The sequence below is a fragment of the Seriola aureovittata genome, chromosome 17, assembly GCF_021018895.1.
Source record: "Seriola aureovittata isolate HTS-2021-v1 ecotype China chromosome 17, ASM2101889v1, whole genome shotgun sequence".
NCBI lineage: Eukaryota > Metazoa > Chordata > Actinopteri > Carangiformes > Carangidae > Seriola > Seriola aureovittata.
The window spans coordinates 3,237,163-3,257,433 of record NC_079380.1 but is presented as its reverse complement, the minus strand read 5'-3'; the positions used below and the strand labels follow the sequence as shown (position 1 = coordinate 3,257,433).

General features: G+C 40.8%; 1 protein-coding gene across 1 annotated transcript; it reads right to left on the bottom strand.

Moving 5' to 3' along the window:
* Positions 1-20,125, bottom strand: csnk1da (casein kinase 1, delta a). The gene is made up of 9 exons (XM_056401340.1): positions 19,650-20,125; positions 12,376-12,486; positions 8,516-8,664; positions 7,662-7,890; positions 7,397-7,567; positions 7,132-7,280; positions 5,679-5,847; positions 5,216-5,328; positions 1-2,773 (listed from the first exon to the last, which is right to left on the bottom strand). The coding sequence occupies exons 1-9, from the start codon at positions 19,723-19,725 to the stop codon at positions 2,723-2,725; spliced, it is 1,218 nt and encodes a 405-aa protein (XP_056257315.1). The 5' UTR covers positions 19,726-20,125; the 3' UTR covers positions 1-2,722.
* Between the last annotated feature and the right edge of the window lie 146 nt (positions 20,126-20,271).

Genomic DNA, 20,271 nt, shown 5'->3' with positions numbered 1-20,271 from the left:
TACAAGTACTTATTAATTTATTTACACAATCTTAAAATACACAAATACAGTGGTATTACAAGTGAGGAGCAAAAGTCATAAGGTGGGAGTGGAAACACAAAGATTTCCCATGAATCCACAGTGAAGAGATGCATTGTGGGACATGAGCAACCATCTCCACTGCACAGTTAAAAGCAAATTGCACAGGTGGTGACAAACATAAGAAATAACCGAGTCAAACAGACTGAAAAAAGTAAACTATTATCCCATGTAAAGTGTACTTGCAGTTATCATAGCCATCATCAGTGAGACAAATATGTTCATCTATTTTTTTTGGTTTGTTTTTCAAGCCCACAGGTGAAGTTTATTTTAAAAAAGCTGCCTCAGCAGAAACTCTAATGGAGTGAAGCATCCCCAGTCCCTCTACACACTGTCACCATCCCAAACCTAACCGTTTCTCATGTGGACAGAGTGGTGGACAGAGTAGGCACATCCTACACACAACAACAGAACAAACATGTACAAATTAGCACTACAACCCCCGTTTCCCCTTCGACTACACAAAATGGCCTACAACACTTTGGAACCAGTCTACCAGCTACTTCAAAATCTGCAGGATTCATTGGTCACGTCGGTTAGTTCTGGTACCTGTTGGGACTCAGACGTGACCTCTCCAAAACCTCCTCACTTCGCCTTAACCCCATTCAACCTGATGTTAAAGCACACCAACCCATTTTCTACCTGGGTTCTCAGATCTCTTCCAACGTTTACTTGGTCAGGTGTGATTTATATATTTGTTGCATTAAGCCTAAAAAGATTTTTTCAGTCCCTTGTATCTATCACCTTACTGTGCTCCATCTATTCCAGCTGTTAAAATTCACGATAAAATATCTGTGGAGTGGATTTAAAAACTGAAACATGACGGCACTGGTACTGGCTCCAACTCCTTTTTTGTGTTTTTAAAAAGATGGTAACAGTTACAGCTATTCATGACATCTTCAGTGTTTATACTGTTAAAAAAAGAGTTAAAACAAGGCTGGGGTACAGGATAGTTTTTGTTATTGTTTTATATATATATATATATATATATATATATATCAAGAGAGCTCCTAAATTCGCTGCTGACGCTTTAAGCTCAACTTGGGGCAAGGTGCCAAATTCTGGGAGTGCAACTTTCAAACACTCCAGTAATTTAACTGTCGTCCATTCATAACGCTGTGGGGCTTCCAACAACAGATTCAATGAAGAATGAGGCAACCGAGACTAAGATACCAATCCTCCTAATACGATCAAGCTCCAAAAACACTGAATCCTACATAGACCGTGATGCAACTCCATACAGTTTAATGCTAAAGCTCCTCCAGAGCACCAGTAGACATCATACATTTGCTGTCACAGGCTGAGTAGTAATGCAGGAGGAGAGCGCCTTTAATTTTGACATGTCACCTATCAACTATGTTTTCTAGAGTTGTTGTAGTTCAGTTGTGCACCGTGCAACCATGTGGTAAAACATTGTGTGATGGCACATACTCAATATGAAGTTACTTAGCTCGGGATAAGGCTAGAAGAAATTAATCAGGACATTCTGACCAAACTCCCTAAAGAGCAGTTTGTCATGTTTAATAAGACGCGTTTCTCCAAAAGAATCATGCAAATCGACAACAAATGTTATGCTCCGTCCTACAGTTGTAAAGCTGTAAATTGCAGCGAAGTATCGTTACATTGGAAAAGACAACACACATACCCCCTTTGAGCCTGTATAAGCCTAAGACAGAACCACACAAACACACACGAAAACCACGTCACTATGCACAAAAAAAACAACATCTCATCCGTTCAAGCGCGGACAGATCAACTTCCCGACTGTTTCACTGCTCCGTTCACAGCTTTCCCCAGCAGCACGCTGCAGTCACAACCTGAAGACAAAGAAAATGTGCTGCATGTTTTTAAGATTTACTACAACATCCTGGTTCCGATGCACCTGAGGAGGACAAAAACACTCATACTATGGGATCAGCTTGGAAAATAGAACATTAATGGGACCTTCCTGTCCCATTTTAAAAACCTTGGGGGTTTTCCCGCCTTTAAATTTAAACCTCAAACACCTTAAAAAGAAAGAAATGTTGAATTGTGGTATTTAAAGAGTCTTTCAGGACAGAAAATAGAGCTTAGGCACTGTCCTTTAACACTGCCGTGATGGATCATGCGTCTTCTTGATTTGAGAATTTAAAAAAAGTCCCACACACTATTTTCAATAACGACTTGTCATTCTCCATTTTCAAACCCTTGTGAAGTCTGACCAGTGGAGCTGGTGTAAGAGGAAGTTTAATGCTAAAGAATTAAAATAAGTAAAACCAGAGTTAAACAAAAAAAAAAAAAAACATGATGCCAGAGAAAAGTGAATCCATGGCTTCATCAACAGAGAGGAGGAGGAGAGGGAGTGTGTCCACAACTTCCATGGGAGGAGGAGGAGAAGAAGAAGGAGGAAGGCTGTGGCTGCTACTTTGCCAAGGTGGTTAAGGCAACCAAATTGTACTCCACCCGCCCATCTCTCTCTCTCACACACACAAACACACTCCTGGTTGTGCGACTCTTCCTCCGTCAAGTGAACAAGAGCGCAGCCAGACTCCTGCGCGTTGGTTGGTCGTCCTCAGCGTCATTCAAGAGTCTGGTGTATGTGTGTGTGTGTATGTGTGTGCTGCATGTTGAGGCCTCCATGGTGCATGGGTGGATGGGAGGACCTTCACCGTGGAGCTGCAGACTGGAGGCCACTGGGTGTGACCCGGGACAGAGCCTGAGGAGGACACATGAGAAATGACGACACTTTAATGATGATGTCATCAACAATACAAAAGTGGCCAAAAGGAACAGTTCAATACACATGACTTTCTGACCAGGAGTTGGATGAGATTTGAAGAATAAATATGAAGCTACAGCCTGTTACAGGCTTTCTGCAGGTTTCAACATGTTAGATTTGAGACTTTATAAAACCACTATGACTTCAAAGGGCTGTTTGAGGGTTAAGACTGGTTTTAGGGTTCAGGTTACAACTGGGTTTTGGTTAGAGTTCGAGCTGGGATTAAGCCTTTATTTGAGATGGTTAGGGTAAGAGTGTGTGTGGGTGTCACCAGAGTTGCAGGAGTTAACGTTTGCTGGTGGCTTTTTATGGCATCTTTATGTTTTTCTGACTTTCCATGCGACTCTACTGACTTTATACACAAAGTTTATAATTTCAGTGTTTTCTTGCCTTTTTGACCTCAAACTCATTACTGTTAAACACAGGCTTCTACCAAACACCATTGGTCAGATTGTCTGGCTGGAGCAGGAGAGTAAACAAAGGAAGAGGGTTACGGAACAATCTCCCTCGAACTTGTGAATTCCCGTTAGTGGGGTCGGATCCAGGTCAGAACTCCTTCACACCAGGAACAAAACGTTCCCAGTCTATAGTGTTAGTTGCCTCGTGTTCCACGCCCATGAACAGATGACATGTGATCATGGGGTGGGATGTGGGGGTTTGAATACATTATTTGAATATATGAAAGCTGGGGTGTTATACAGCTGAGTGGTTGGAAATGGACACCATGATGTTCACATTTCTCCAACTGGGAACTTTTGCTGCAAATTTTCACACCGTCGCTCTCCCTGTGTTTCATGTCTCACTAAACGACCAAACTATTATATACAGGGAAACATGAAGACAGTATCAAGACGGACATTGACTTTTTGTTTTTATTGTTTGTTGACTTCTTCGGTTCATGTGGACATTTTTATTTGAGCCACTCTCTCTGATTTTCCTGAACAACATTTTAACATGCCGTCAACACCACACAAGTAATTCACCTCAATGCGTTTGGATACTGACGGAATCTCGGCATCGTCATGTTTCTGCACTGACTTTTACCATTAGAATTACATAATACATACACACTGTTTATATTTATTATTTTTTTGGGGGTGAAGTGACTCATTAAAATGAAATTAACTCACTGTTTTACACAGACAATAACAATGCCAGTAACTGTCTAGGTTTACACAAGAAATATTAATAGTGCTGCATATTAACACATGCAAATGATTTAAATTATTCAGGAGGATTTGCATTATTCATGAGCTGTGTTCTGATCACCAGAGGACGGAGTAGAGATCACAAAGACGACTGGTTCAGTGAGGACTCAACTTCCTGTCAGGCTTTTTTTTTTCTATATTAAACTGTCAACTATTACAGACAAGTCCTGCTGAGGTTTTGATTTCTTTCAATGAAATATCAAACCTGTAATGGTTGATTTTGCAGTGGACATCATCTCTTTTTTCATTGTTAGTGTTGAGCGGCTGTTCCACTCTTCACCTCTTGGGGGAACATTTGCTCTACAAGAATGCAGGCCCATTGGCAAGAGGGGGCTGTAGAGTGCAATGTCTGCCATTAGTGAATGGCAAGCCCCCCTTATTACACACCCTCCACCTCTTATAAGTACAAACAAACAGCTTAAGGGGCTGTGAGAAGGAAAAGAGGAGAGGACCTAATGAAATCATTAAACTGCAGAGTGCTGCTTGGATGTTTTGGGTTTTTTTTGTTTTTCAAGTGCGATGGAAGGAGATGCACTTAAACTTCAAAAGAAGACAGATGATTATTCAATGTAATCTCATTTTTCCTCTGTCTGTCTCTCTGAGTTCAGACATTACGAAGCTGCTGTTATTTGGCTGCTTCCTGTCACTGATTCATGTTGGATTGTAAAATGGAGAAAAGGGGAAGGAACATTTGGTACGAGTAAAAAGGGGAAGCGTTATAACCTTAAACACTGTCTGAAGAGGATCTGTTTGTGCTGATACACACTGTGATAAAAGGTTCCCTTTTTCAAGATGTGTCAATCTTTATCAGGCAACTGAGGACAAATTATTGACTTTACAATATTTTAACTCCAAAATACTACTATGTAGCTTAAACAGATTTCATACATCGCACAACAACGTACAGTCAATTGCTCTGTCACTTTTGTATTGTTTTTATTTTTATATTTCATTTTTATTGTTGTTAATTAATTAATTAATTCTTAATGTGTTTTAATCTCAATTTGTGTAACTGTGTACGGTGTCCTTGAGTGCCAAGAAAGGCGCCTTTAAATAAAATGTATTATTTATTATTATTATTAACAACGTACAGTCTTTGTCTTTCTCTGTGTGAGTGTGTGTGTGTGTGTGTGTGTGTGAGTGTGTGAGTGTGTGTGTGTGTGTGTGTTACCTGTGAGGTGGACATGCGGGATGTGTCCTGGCGCCCCGTCAGGTCTGAGGAGGAGATGTTGACAGGTGCTCCACGATGAAGACGCATGCTCACTTTCCTCTCTTTCTCCATACCTGACACAGACAGACCACAAGTCAGATTATTAAAGAGAGGAAGCTGAAAGTGAACATTGAGATGCTGTAGTGCTGTCAAATAACCGCATTGTCAGCAGAAAAAGAAAAATAAGACCAGCAGCTGAAGAGACTAAGAAGAACACAGAACTGACTCATATATAAGAGCAGAACTAGAAACTTCTCCGATAAGTTGTGTTGAAAAGACGTCTCGGGTCACAGAAGTTTTGTGACACACGAAACATGAACACAATGGTGTCACATCGACCAAGTCTTCATTTCTGCCTCCTTTTCAATAGCAAATAAATGTAATCAATACAAACACTTGGAAAGCCAAGTGTGTGTGTTCTGACCTGTGTGTGAGGCAGGGTTTAGTGGGGAGGGGGCTGCGACGTCCTGAGCTGCCCTGGCTCTTCCCGAGGCCGAGGCCATGCCCCTGGCTCCGGGGTTCCTACTGTGCCTCAGCCTCTCCTCCCGCTCCCGACGCTCCCTCTCTGCGTCCTCCACGGCCCTGTTGGCACCCTGACACACACACACACACACAAACACACACAAGTGAATCCACAAGTGAATAGATGTTACGTGCTGGTGGAATAGTCTCTTGTTGAATATTATCAACTCTGAGCAATTTTCTTTTTCCTAACTTATGCACAAACTTACTTTTAAGGATACACAGTCCAAACTAGAAACCTTACAAGACCAAAATAAGATAGATGATGATGTGCCCCCCCCCCCCAAAAAAACACACCTGCTGTAATTTAGCTAAAATACCAGAAGCATCTACCTAGTTATAAATTCATAAATCAAAATAAGTCCTTCCCAACGTAGTCTTTCGATATCTAATGCAATGGCAGCACCGGGCGCCTGATGGCTGCTGTAAGCTTGTAATGTGTTATCACCCTTTACTACAGTATCTTTGTTCAGCCTGTATGCGCCACAAACCAGTTATAGTACAAAGAGAGAATGGAAGTATGGGAGACACGAGGACACTGTCATTCTGAGACAGACATACTGTTCCATCAGCTACAAGTAGACCACATGTAAAGCGTCTGATTTAAAGGTTGTTTGTGAAATATCAGTGTGTACGATCTGAGTGATAACACCAACGTTTCCTTCATCTAGGTGTCTGTGGTGTGATGAGGTTGATCTATCTAATGTGATGTGGTTCCTTCTTCTATATTTGTGATTTTAACCTCAGAGAACTTCTGAGTTTTTTCTTGTAAATTTACCCCTTTAATCTCAGGGAATATCTGAGTTTGAGAATGACTGCCGATCGTCTCTGGCAGCCACAACACTGCTGTAAGCCGTAATGCAAAAAGAAATGCTGTTACTGGATATTTGTAAGATGGCTGCTGCAGTTTCAGTGAGCAGTTCATGGCAGCATGTTTGAAACACATTTGTAATATTGGTTTTATTCTTTGTTGCTGGTCACATTGGTTCGGCTCAAAGTTTTTTTGGCAGTTAAACTTGTACAAAAATGCCTCTATGTACTTTGGCTCCTTATACGTGCAGATTTCAACATTTCAATAAAAATGAAATGAAAATGCACAAAAATCATGCTCCACACGAGCATGATTTTAGATTTACTCTAAACATACATTAGAGTGAGCAGTACTGTATCTGCTGCATGCGGCAGAAAAGCTCAGAAAAGCAAGTAAGTGGACCTTTGAGCTGAGATTATTTTGTCACATGAGTTTACAGTTGTGTTGGTGTTAGCAAGAAAGGGTGTTAGGAGTCTGTATTGCAAAAGGTGAGGGGAGTCACTTGGGAGGAAATAAATCCCCTGAATGTGGTTATAAAACTTACAAATTTGAGCATATTCCAGTCGAAGACGTAGTCATAGGAGAAGCCCTGTCTGTGGAAGAGGTTCCTGAAGAGCTGGCGCAGATACGAGTAGTCGGGTTTGTCATCAAACCGCAGAGAGCGGCAGAAGTTCAAGTAGGTGGCAAATTCGGCTGTGGAGATGAAGAGGACGAGAACGTTCACAAACAGACTGTCACCTCTGATACAAAGGCTGAAGGACTGAAGAGCTACAGAGCTCATGAAACATGGAGGGATCGCTCAAACATACATGGGTAGCCTTTGCAGAGGACCTCAATGGGTGTGGACATCTTCTTCTCACTGATGCGTTCGTACTTCTGCCTTTTGGTGGCTGCTTTCAGGCCTTGCCAGGGCAGAGAACCCAGGTTGAAGTACATGAGGACGTATCCCAGTGACTCCAAGTCGTCCCGTCTGGACTGTTCTGTAGACAGAGAGAGAGAGAAGACAGGGTCAGATCATGGTTTCATTAGGGTCTGAATGATTTGTCCATTCATGGCATAATGGACGTGTCATACCGATGCCCAGATGTGTGTTTATGGAGGCGTAGCGGGCGGTGCCGGTCAGGTTCTTGTTCTCGCGGTAGGGGATGTGCTGATGCGTGCGGGCATCGCGGTATTTCTTGGCCAGGCCGAAGTCGATGATGTACACCAGGTTGCCTTTCTTACCCAGCCCCATCAGAAAGTTGTCTGGCTTCACATCTCTGTGGATGAAGTTCTTGGAGTGGATGTATTCAATACGGCTGATCTGGAGGGAAGAGCAGGAGAGGATTTCATGTCAGCGACAGAGAGGACTGTGGTCAGAAACATTCGATCAGTGAGATTAAAACAGAGCTCCAGTCATGGCAAAGTGATTCTGGATCATGTATGGATCAGGCCAGTGATGTGTGAACAAAATCTTTTCAGTACTCTTAAAGGAATAGTTTAACATTTTGGGAAGATACCACTCTCACGGCTGGACAGTTTAGCTTAGCATAAAGACTGAAAACTGGGGAAAACGGTAAGTTTAGCTCTTTCTGAAGTTGGTTTCCAGATACCTTGAGGGTCATGTATGGGTCTGTATAGTTGCCAGTGCCATATAACTCCACCTCGGGTCACTGGAACACGGGCTCTTGGTATGCCAAGTGAAGCTAACCAGATGCTGGCGTTAGCTTCATATTTACCTTACAGATTTATTTACCTGGAGAGTGGTGTTAATCTTCTCATCAAACAAGCAAGAAAGTGAGTAAGCATAATTTCCATAAACTATTCCTTTAATAACATGAACCATGTTGCAAAGACAGATTTAATGTAGAGGTTTGCAGTGGATCAATCAACACATTAGGACACCCCTCCCTCCCTCCCCGTCTTTTCTCATCCTCTCCGAGTCTCACCATCTGGTCGGCCAGCAGCAGGACCGTCTTGAGGCTGAACTTCCGAGAGCAGAAGTTGAACAGATCCTCCAGACTGGGTCCCAGCAGTTCCATCACCATCACATTGTAGTCCCCCTCGGCGCCACACCACTTTATCGTTGGAATACCCACTGGAGGACAGGAGGGAGCAGAGAGGAGAGGGTTACATGTGGTTTTATTATAACTGTGATGGAGACGGTCCTTACAGTTACCAAAACACATTCCGCTGAGTTTTTTTTTATCGTTCATAAAGACCCTGATTATTTTCTAAATCAAGAGTAATTATAAACTGTGTTCGCTCTGTTTGTTTCTTAATTTCCATTAAATGGTTCTTCCTGTGTTCAATTCTTCATGAAGCTTCATCTCACCTTCAATAATGACCACAAGTCTCAAATAAAACAATTTAATAAGATAATATTTATTTCCTTATAATAGCAACAGTGAGCTGAATACCTAGGCAGGATTTTCCAGATTTTTAAGGGATGGACCGTGACACTCCTGCAGCTCCCACAGAGCTTCTGAACTCTGATTTCTGGTATTTAAAATAATAACAGAGCAAAGAAGTAAAGTAGGTCACCAAGTGATTCAGCATTAAAGCAGCAACCGACAACCAGGAGAACCAAGACTCACTACACGTCATGGGCCAGTGACACAACATCCCAAACATGTGGTCTAGCCCCACACAAGCAGCCACTGTAAGACAAAGGAGGACATAGAACTGAAACCTATGGAATCTCTAATGCAGACTTAATTTATATTTTTTAGATGCTGACTCAAGACATTCAATACTGTATATTTTAGTTTGACTTCGGTTCCACTTTCCTTAAGTCAGTAGGTGTAGCCACAACACACCTTCCCCATATTACAATACTTACCACTCTATAAAGTTTCCCACAAGACTTTATAAAAAAAAAAAAAAAAAAAAAAAAAGGAGGAAGGGAGGGAGACGAGGACAAACGCCAAAAATAAGAGTCTGAGTAGAGAACCAAGAAGATCTTTTAAAACTTCACCATACCATGAGGAAGCTTTCAAACTTATTCATGACCTTCCAGATTCATTTTCCAGGATTCTGAATTGCCCGTTAGTGAAACACAAATTCATCAGGACTCACAAACCCTCCATCCACTTTAAACCCAGGTTCTTTCATGATTTTCATCTTTAATTGGCAATTAATACATAAGCTGTCGTTGATTTAACTTACTGTCTCTCAGAATCAGCGATTTCAACTGTCTTTATTTGAGCTCTGCTAGGCTGCTATTTATTCTCTCACTTGTATTTTTGTCTTTTATGGGGCGGCGGGGCTCAGTAACCTAGAGTGGTCCAACCAGGAACCCTGAATGGACGCCCTGCAGAGAGCAGGTCAAAGTGTCCTTGAGCAAGACACTGGACCCCTAACTGCTCCTGATGCAGCGCCATCAGTGTGTAAATGTGTGAGACGCACACTGCTTAGTGTTTGTCACTGTAGAATTAGTAATAGTGTGTGAAAAGATCTGTACCTCACAGACAATAATTAAGATTATTAACAAGACTTTCTTCAATAAATTCCATAATTCAGATTAATACCAATCATGACTTGTTTGCAATATTATAGTCTCCAACATGAGCTGGATGAATAATGAATGAATGATCATAATCCTCCCAAAAAAGTCATAATAGCATTTGAGTGAATCACAAATTCCTACACTTGTCATGATTAATATTACCCATCATTCCTTGTGTCCACCATTAAAAAAGAGGAAAGCTTATATGAGATAATTCCCCATGATGAATTGTTATGTTGAAATTACTAGATATGCTACATTCTTTATAAAAATCTCACTGAATGAAAGTAAGATAGTTACCATCCCCCCACACACAGGAGGGGTGTTGGAGCAGAGGCCAGTTGGTTCAGTAGTAGCTGGTAATTAGCTGACGTTGCCAAGGCAAAGAGGCCACATGGCATTTCCTTCTACAGGCAGACCGCAACAAAATGCTGCTGCTCAGCACCTGGCACTGTACTCACACATATATACACTCAGCATCAGCTATTTATATACATACAAACTCAAATATATCCCACAGTCTGGGTCAGCCACCAGGCCTCAATATATCCCACCTACTAGCCTGGAGCAAAAATACAGACGCATGTGTCGTCCTTACAGAGACAAAACACCAACCAAACCACTCCCTCTTTCTCTAAGTGCCTATATCGAATCAAATGCTTTACCAAGGTTACTCTACCTATTTCAGATGTTATCCATAGATTTCCTAAAATCTACATTCAATATTCTGGATAAAATAACCTCAAAATTCATATGCCAAGAAAAATGACAAACAACAAGGCTTAAAACATTATAACTATGTAAATCAAATGCAGGGTTGGGACTCTGGTATTATTTATAGACTGCACAATTGAGACGACTGGTGTCATGGATTTGTGAGCATGCTAGCACCCCCCCGACCTGAAACTGAATTTCTAAATGACAGTTCAGATGATGCTCTGTCCATTTCAGACTGAATTTAAGAACAAATCCAGAACAATCAGCTGGATAATGGTCAGTTTTCAGCATTAACCCATGTTGGTATAATGTAGTTAACTCTCTGTGTGGGCTCCAGGCTGCAGCGTACAAAACAACGACGGATGAGCTACGAGCTAGTCGGTAGAAAACTGTACATTTCTTCGCCTGTATGTGACAGACTTTCACTGGATGTGTCCAGAGGTCGCTTGTGTTTCCACTTACTACAAGCAAAAGTTTGTTTATCTGTAGGATATCTGTGAAGACACATCTGCTCAATCCCCCTTGGCGGTTGCCATAGCAACCAATGTCATAGCGCAGACTCTCAGAGATAGGCGAGAGCCATAACACACAGCTGGTGTCTCAGGGTCAATAAGTTATACAATTGCTCTCTGACTAGGACAGAGAGTATTAGGAATATACAACATGATTTAGGTGAAACATGGTTTAATGTTTAGGATTAGGTTCCAATAATCTTCATGCACGAAGAATAACCTTAGTGCGTGTGTCCATGTAACCTGTTTTTCTGGGTGCCAGCATCTTTTTCCTGAGCTCTCGCCTGTTTTGTGTGGCTGCTCCAAGCTCTTCTGGTTGAAAATCTCTGAACTTTTCAAAAAGGCACTGGTGTCGTCACTGTAGCTTCTTTTCAGGCAACCAATCAGATGGGGCGGGACTCATCACCCTAGTAACCAATAAAATGGAGGAGAAGCTTGTTCTGGTTGTGTCCGTCTATCCTGAGCTGTATCATATTGTATCATACTACGGTGGTCATGTTGTCACAGACACAAAACCCATGCTCAGCGCTCTTTTGATGAAGTGCTCCACCAGAGTAAAACGCTATATGGACATGTAGTAAGTGTGACATAGTCTGGGCTTAAATATGGTTCATCAGGAAGGATTCCTTCAGAATTGGATGTCATTACAGTCTCTGTTCTCCTCGGTGCATCTTAATTTAATAAATGCTTCTGGGTCCTGAAACCTCTCGATCTAACATTTAGTTACGTCTTTCAAGTCTCAGTGTTTGTTTCTACATGTGTGAAAGGGGGCGGGAGGGTGGATTCTTGGGGATGTCTAAGAAGCTCACCATTCAAAGTGATCAGGGAGGAAATTCAGGCCACTATAACAAAATCACATTCTTCTTTAAGGTGAGCTGAATGTACACACACCACTTACCTTCAGTTAGTTCCTCAGTTAATTCAAACTCATTTTCTAATGAGTTACAGTGACTGATGGATGTTGGATTATATTTTTCTTGTAAGTGAGTGTGGAGAATTTAGTTGATTAAGGCACCAACAACAGTCACGTGTGTCAGGATGTGTGTACATTGTGTGTTACAGTATGCCGTACCTCCACCCTGCATCATCTTGTAGATTTTGCTCTCTATGTGGAGCTGCGGGTGTTTGGTCTTCACACATTCCAATTTGATGGCAACCTCCTCTCCAACAGAGATATCAGTACCTAGACAGAGACACAGACAGGCAGAGATGTTAGCTGCAAGGAAACATGGAGGTACAGTGGGTCGTACACAGTGGTTCCATTCCCAGCTCCTCCAGTCCACATTCGGATGTGTTCCTGGGCAAGATACTGAACCCCAAATTGCCCTTGATGTATCATTGATGTGTGAATGTGCGCGTGTGGTAGAAAAGAGCCATATGTGTAGAGTGTGTGTGTGTGAATGGGTACATGTGCCTTCCATTGTAAAGCACTTTGAGTGGTCAATAAGACTAGAAAAGTGCTATTTAAGTGTAATCCATTTACCATTTACGTAACCAGGGATGACAATCAAGAACTGGTTCCAGCTGCGAACCCGTTCTACATTGTGCGAACCATCTCTCCCTCTATGCCCACTTTTCTTTGGCAAGCAGAACTTAACGTCCTAAATGGTAAAATTGTATGTGTGTTGCATGAGTATAGAGTAAACCAGGTAACTATATCATTCTGTATTAACTTAATACTATCACGATGTTGATACTAAACAAATTCTGATGGTCATGGGTGAAAAGTTCAGTTGCAGTCAGGTCACTGATTTAATATGAAGATAATTAACAAATATACAAATCCCTTAGGTGGTGATCGAAGTGGAGAAAGGCTGCTTAGGTACACAAGAAAATATGGTGGGTAACACAGTAAAGCCATAATGAAGGAGAACGCACAACGTCAGGGGAATCAGGACTGGACATTGTCTGGAGCCTGCACCAGGAGACTGTCGGTGTCAGACCCGTTCTCACTTACTTGAAGGGTGTAGTGTGCAGGAGAAATTATAGAAACTTAGTCAACACACTCATTAGCTCACTTTGAATTCTCCAGACTCTATTCACATTGGCTCAATCAGACATTACACAGACTTTGTACTGGGGAGCTGGCAGGGTGAAATCCGTTTAATGTTGGTTTCAACCGATCGGACATTTGTGTTTACACATGCAGCTCATCCAGGTAGACAAAAACTTCTAGGTTGCAGTGCATTTATGATAACAGCTCAACAGTGTGCACTGTATGTACCCTGCTCTTCTTTCATGTATCTACTTGCATGCACGGCCCACATTCCTCACAGCTATCATTACATTTTCATCTAACTTCAACAGACAAGAGGATTGTGGGAATTGTCTGCCTGCCTGGGACTGCTCTCTCTTTGCTGCCGTGTGATCTGACAAATCAGTGCTTCAGCTGGTTTCTTCCTAAATATGGTGATGGGGTCCAGTTCCCTCCACATAAACAGAGCAACTGGACACCAGGTTACATAATTGAACTTCTCACACAAATGATCTCATATGAGCAGCTATTCAATCATGGAGGCTAACAGCAGAGAGCATCATTGATTTCTCTGTATGATGTCATCTAGGTGGGCTGGCCTCATCAGGGCGGGGCACACAGTTAGGATCTGACTCCACCTAAGTAATCAGTGGGTCTGCCATCAACTTTTAAAGGCAGTTTTATGACACAAATGACAAGTTCAATAGTCTCTAATATAGTCTCTCTAAGATAAGTAACCTATCAAGTTAACATTGATGCTCACACTGGTACATTTGCTTGTTTAGTTTGTTTCACATCACTGTAATCTGAATATTAAGCAACAGTCGGTACATTCAGTAAAGCATTTTAAGGCATAACATGTCATGTCCATTATAATTTTATAGACTGATTTATGGAGAGAATAATTGATAGATTGATTAATAATGTAAATAGCCGTTACTTATTGCCTCACATTCATGTAACAGGTTTATTTTGGTATTTAAAGTATGCCGTTTGCTTACATCGCCTTTGACAAGTAAACAGTTTGGGAACAACACATGCAAACACACCCAAAGTGTGTTGTCCTAGTTTGTCCTGGGCCAATCAATCAATTAATTATCATGGATGGTTAAAGTGTCTGTAAAGGCTCTTCACAGTCTGAGCAGCATGTTTCATTGTGCACTGTGCTCTCTTGCACAATAGGAATGTGATTTGTCTGGACAGATTTTTCTGTACCCCCCTGCCCCACCGATCTTCTCAGAGAGGGGAAGTGTGTGTGTGTGTGTATATGGGTGTGTGTGATCATGTTAGTTAATTTCATTAAAGAAAACTATGACTAACCATGTTCCATCAATGACCTTTTTTTTTCCATGACTAAGATGAGACGGCACTGACGTCATCAACATGTAAACGTTAATGGAAAAACACAACATTAAAATGTAGTTTCAAAAATACAAACTTCACCAAAGTCTCTCTCTATTTTTGTTGATAAAAAAAGACAAAGTGAAATTACAGAGGGATTTTTCAAACAAATTATCTAAATGTCCTTTGAGTGGCAAATATTTCCTCTATTTAAATGGTAGTATACAACCTATTATAAACACTTACTGTAAAACACAATCTAGTACAATACCACCACTAAGGCCTACAGAATAAAATCAACACCTTCCTGGAACAGTCTGGACATTATTAGTGTGGGATTTACTGCAGGGCTGTTGCACAACGTTGTTGATTATGAAGAGTTTTCTTTTCTCTGGACACTTCCTGATTGACTCATATTGTAAGAGACACAAAGGAACGGACTTGCTTATGTTGTTGCATCTCTCCAGACTTAATTGTTATAATCAATATGCTCAAGTTTTACAAAAATGTTTCGCAGTTTTTCCAACATGACACAAAACAACTGTACACAAGTAACCTTCCCCCCCTCTTCTCCCCACAGCAGTGATAAACAGGAAGAAGACGTAACAGGTAGTGGGGAAATTCAGAGTACCAAAACAAAACAAAAAATGTAGCTGCAGGAAGCATATGTAAAATCTCTGTACGTCATAATGTCACACAGGCCGCATGATCAGATCAAACACAAAGATGATGTATATAGAGTTCAAACACCATCAGACAAAAGCTAAATTTGACAGCAGGTAAGTCTGCTGCTGCTGACAGGACCTGAACCCTGGAAAACGTTCATTCTTGGTCCTGACTAAAACTAAACTTAAATGTTTTTCTCAAGACTAAAGTGTCCAGCCTTTTAGTTGGTGAAAATAAAGGTGAGGTTGACTAAATATGACTAAAACTAACTTTTTTTTTTTTTTGGTGCATACATATGTGGTGTGTTTTTATCCTGAGTTGTGCAGCGGGGGAACGTGTTCAGACACATCCCTCTACACTGGTTCCCAAAAAGCAACAGAGGCAAAGTAGTAAGAAGCAAATATTCAATATGCATCTGTTAAAGGACATCTTAACTAACTCTCAGGAAGAATGTGAAACAGCTTGGATCCCTAAATATTATTGCTTTAAATGTTGTCTAAAGACAAGCACATATACAAGAACCTTACATAAAAATTCTAAAATGAGCAACTAAGAAGGAAACGAGATGTTCAATGGTACTTGACAGTTTACTAGACAAATTTTGCTCGGAAACAAACAAGCAGTGACGGCACTAATGAGGGGGTTACATTGTTTCACATGCAGCCAATGTCAATATCAGAATTCAAAGAAAATATACTGAGCCAAACCCGTGTAATAGCTACAAGAGGGAAACTCGCTGAGGTGCAGTTTGCTTCAGGGGGTTTGGACACAGCATCTGGATTTATGTAGTTTTTTTCCAACATCAACCAAATGTGCACATCACCCACCAGATAACAGCAACAGATGATTCAACAGGACTGACCGCTGATACACACGTCGTGTCAGAACCTCAGTGATTACCAGCTATTCTTCCAGTTCTGAATATTTGATGGTCCACATTTGAACCCAGTCACAGAACACAGAGTACAAGTATTCGTTCCAAGAGCTGACCTCATCTCTTCCTCCTGCTGCCAATAACAAACAGCCTCTCACACCAATACAAACACAATCCACCACTCAGACAGCCCCGACGCACCAAGCTGCTCACACACACTGTCAGCGTTATTGAAACACGCTAACACACTGTGTGGGAGTATTCATGTGGGACTTACTGAGAAACACAATGACATTTAGTATCAGGTACTGACAGGTCACACACAATTGTCAAACTGTCTTTTTTGTTATGTGTTCTTTGAGATTGACCTTGTGTGCATTAGATGTAAAACAAAAAATGATACTGCCATCAGTCTACAGAAACTCGAAGCAATGGGTGGGTGAGGCACTTTTTTTAAATGTGTGTGATTTTAAATAAACACACACTGTTCTGGCTTGTTAACAATGTTGCGTCACATTAGTCACCAGCCTCACAGAGGGGAGAGGAGGGAGGGATGAGCAAAGACAAAAACACAAAGTGATTATGTAAGCAGCTGGCAGCTCTCACTGTCAGTCCACACAGCAGCTCATGTGGAAGATAGACGGGATCCAATTAATGCATTAATTAACCTTCCCTCTCCTGAACACACACAGGCTGACCAGTTTGCCAGCTTGTCCAGAGGATTTTCAGAACAACTTCAAACCACTAATTTATGCTAATAATATTCATATCAACATATGTAAGCACTTCTAATATACAGATCTGTGCGGGAATATAACACAATGTAGATGTTATGGGGTAGAGGTCATCTAAGTGCTGCTCTGTAACACAGCAAACCAAAATAAGATTTGAAATGATTTATAGCTATCTGATTTATTTTGTATTTTCAACAGGGCTGTCCATGAAGAAATATATGTTAAGGCTGATCTCCACCAAATATCAGGAAGTCAGTCTTGTTGACATATTAATCAAACTAAAACACTTAATTTCATCTTTTATGGGGAACTAAGTACGACCGAATCATTAACCAAAGTAGCATCAAATACACTTAACTTTTAAAGTTTCTGACTTACATTTCTGAATATTCCAGGAGGCTGTTTGTGTTGTTATGAAAATCAACTGGTTGACCTTTTAAACTTGCTTAACCTGTGAATCTCTGGCCACGTCCACACTATTACGTTTTCATTTTAAAACAGTTTTAAAATGAAAACCAGGCCAGTAACGCTTTAATTCCTTATTCATGTTGCATTTACCACTGGTGATCGAGGCTGATAAGAACCAATACGTCAATGTTTCCAAAGATCTCCGTTTCTGCCGGTCCAGACAAAAACACAACCCTGGAGTTTCAAACTAAAACTTGGACAAAAATGTTTCCAAAAGTCTCAGTTTCAAGGGCTCACAAACTCCAGAGTACTGTGGACAACAAGTGTAAATGCAGCAAAGGAGATTAGTTTTAAAACTAAAACATAGTAGTGGAGGAGTTCCACATCTTAACCAATGTGAAACATTTAGCATTTTAATCAACTCTTTTACAAAATAAAACATTAACCATCACAAAAAAAAGTCACATGCAGGAAATTTAACGAGTTTCCCTCTTCATCGCCTTCATCTACTAAATGAACTGATAATGACTGGAGATGTATCACAAACTGGGTGTTTTACCAGCTCTGCTTAACATTTTCTGAGGGAAAACTGAATCTGCATTCATGTTTTTCAACATTACACACCATCATTGATAACATATGTTGTGAATTGGTACTATACAAATAAAAATTTACTTGACCACTGCACTGTAAAGCAGTTCAATTGCAGACTAATTTGAAAAGTCTACACTGCATCTGCAAGTTTCAAGAGCTTGTCAACACATTTTAAAATCCTGCAGAAATAAATGGAACCAATAAACACATGGAACTGTACAACACAATGCGTACATATTTCTAAAATACAGTAGCATTGTTTGCAAAAGGCTAAAATGTTTAAAGTATGTGATGCTAAAACACACAAAACCACTAAACAAATAGGTAGGAAAACAAAACATGCTCTCAATAGATAATACCTTTATACTGCTTATCAATACTAAATTACTGATAATCTGTGGATTCAACAGTCTAGTTTTATGCTGAAACAATCAGATTAGTTGATCAATAGCAAATTAATATCATATAATTAATATCCAATAATCAATTAATGGTAAGCAAGTAATGTATATGTAAACATTAGTCTGTTTACAGATAATACATTTCATCATTTTCAAAGTATATTTTGAAAGATACTTCCGTCACTACTGTATAGATAGTAAAAATATGAATATCTCAGGGTATTGTTCTGTAGGAATTGATTAGGTGTCAGTGATGAAGTGGTCAGTCCACACAGCCTGTAAAAGTGCTTCATGAATTAACAAGGTCTCTTCTCTACTGTTGTTCAGATGATTAAGTGTCAAGCAAGGAAATGTGATCAGCTGTTCTCGACCACTGTTGCCAAGAGCTGTAGTCTTCACTAGGCCATCAGAGGTTAGTATGAAATAAAGGTGGTAGAGCTCAATGACAGAAATATGTCTCTGGTGTTTAAGTTTTCCCCGACCTTTGTACCTGAATTGCACTGAGCTCAGTAATGATGTGCTTCCCATTATCTCTTAACAATAGATGCTATCGCTTCTAAACCTTTACCTTGAATGAGAGTTAACACTTCCTATCAGTTATTACCAAGATGAACAGTTTCACTAGCAGCTGAATTTATTAACCACCATAGAGTTTCATTTGTTCAATTTAAGTCTCAAACTGAACACAGCAGACATTAACACACTTTTAATATCGCGTTATTTTCAGAATAAACAGAAAACATTTAAATGAATCCGTATAAACCTCGAAGAAACCCTCTTGATAGACGTAGCCACACTTCTGATATGACAGAGGGGAACCTGAATCGGCCTTATGTATTTGAATGTGGCTTTGACATTAGCAGTTACATGTTATTTTTCACCTCAGGCACCAAATAGTTACGCCTATGGCCTGGTCAGTTATTCTGTCCCCGGGCAACTGACGCTTCCCTTTAAGGCAAAGAGGAAACTCAAACATTAGCTCGTTGATATGTGATAAAAGGTTTAGCTCCACAGCAACCGTCAGTCTCGATTCATGTCGTTAGCACGGTTCATTTTGGACGCTGATTTCACATTATGAAAGGCAAAGTGTTCCCCAAGTCGAGCACAATGAACAAATACATCGTTTACTGTTATTACAACGTACCAGGCGTTTTGTTAGTGCTAGCTGCTACACAGACTGCTAGCTTGGTGGCTAATGCTGCGAACACTAAACACCGAACAGCTGATTGACTGTCTGCTCGTCTCGGAGACCCCGGAAAGGAAACTAGCTAACAAAGTCTCACAGCTTCGCGCTGTTGCTGTAAAAGGGCACAATTAAAAACACCGTATCAAGTTTCTTTGACTACAACTTACCCAGGTAGATATCTCCAAATGATCCACTTCCAATTTTCCTGCCCAGTCTGTATCGGTTTCCCACTCTCAACTCCATGATAAACGAGCTGTGGTCGGCTAGCAAGCACGCCCGCTAGCTCCAAAATATCAAATGTAAAATGTTCAGGTTTAAACCCCAAGTCTGTTCAAAAGCAGTATACGCAGAACATCCAACACAAGATCTCTTCAAGCGATGGACTGTCTTCCGTTTGTTGTCTCCGGATGAAGTCAGCTCTCACAATCTTTCGCCACTTGTTTTAAAATACTGCTAACCTCGTACAGTGGTAATACGGAGCTTGTTAAAAAGGTTAAAGTGTGTACTTTCTGCTCTCACTGTTTTTTATATGATTCGGCTGTAATTCTCCACGGATGAAGACGGATTTTGAGGAACTATCGATGAGGATTTTTACCCGGATCCTCTCCCCTGTAGCTGCTGTCTCTCTCTCCCTGTTAGGATCCTGTTCAGTGATCCGCTGCCTCTGTCTGACGTCACTTCCGTCCTGGCCACCCGATAGCCTTTCACAATAGAGCTACCAACAGATACCACTATGGGTAACATCTACATATTGTTTTTCTTTGGCGGATGGCAACAAATGTTAAGATG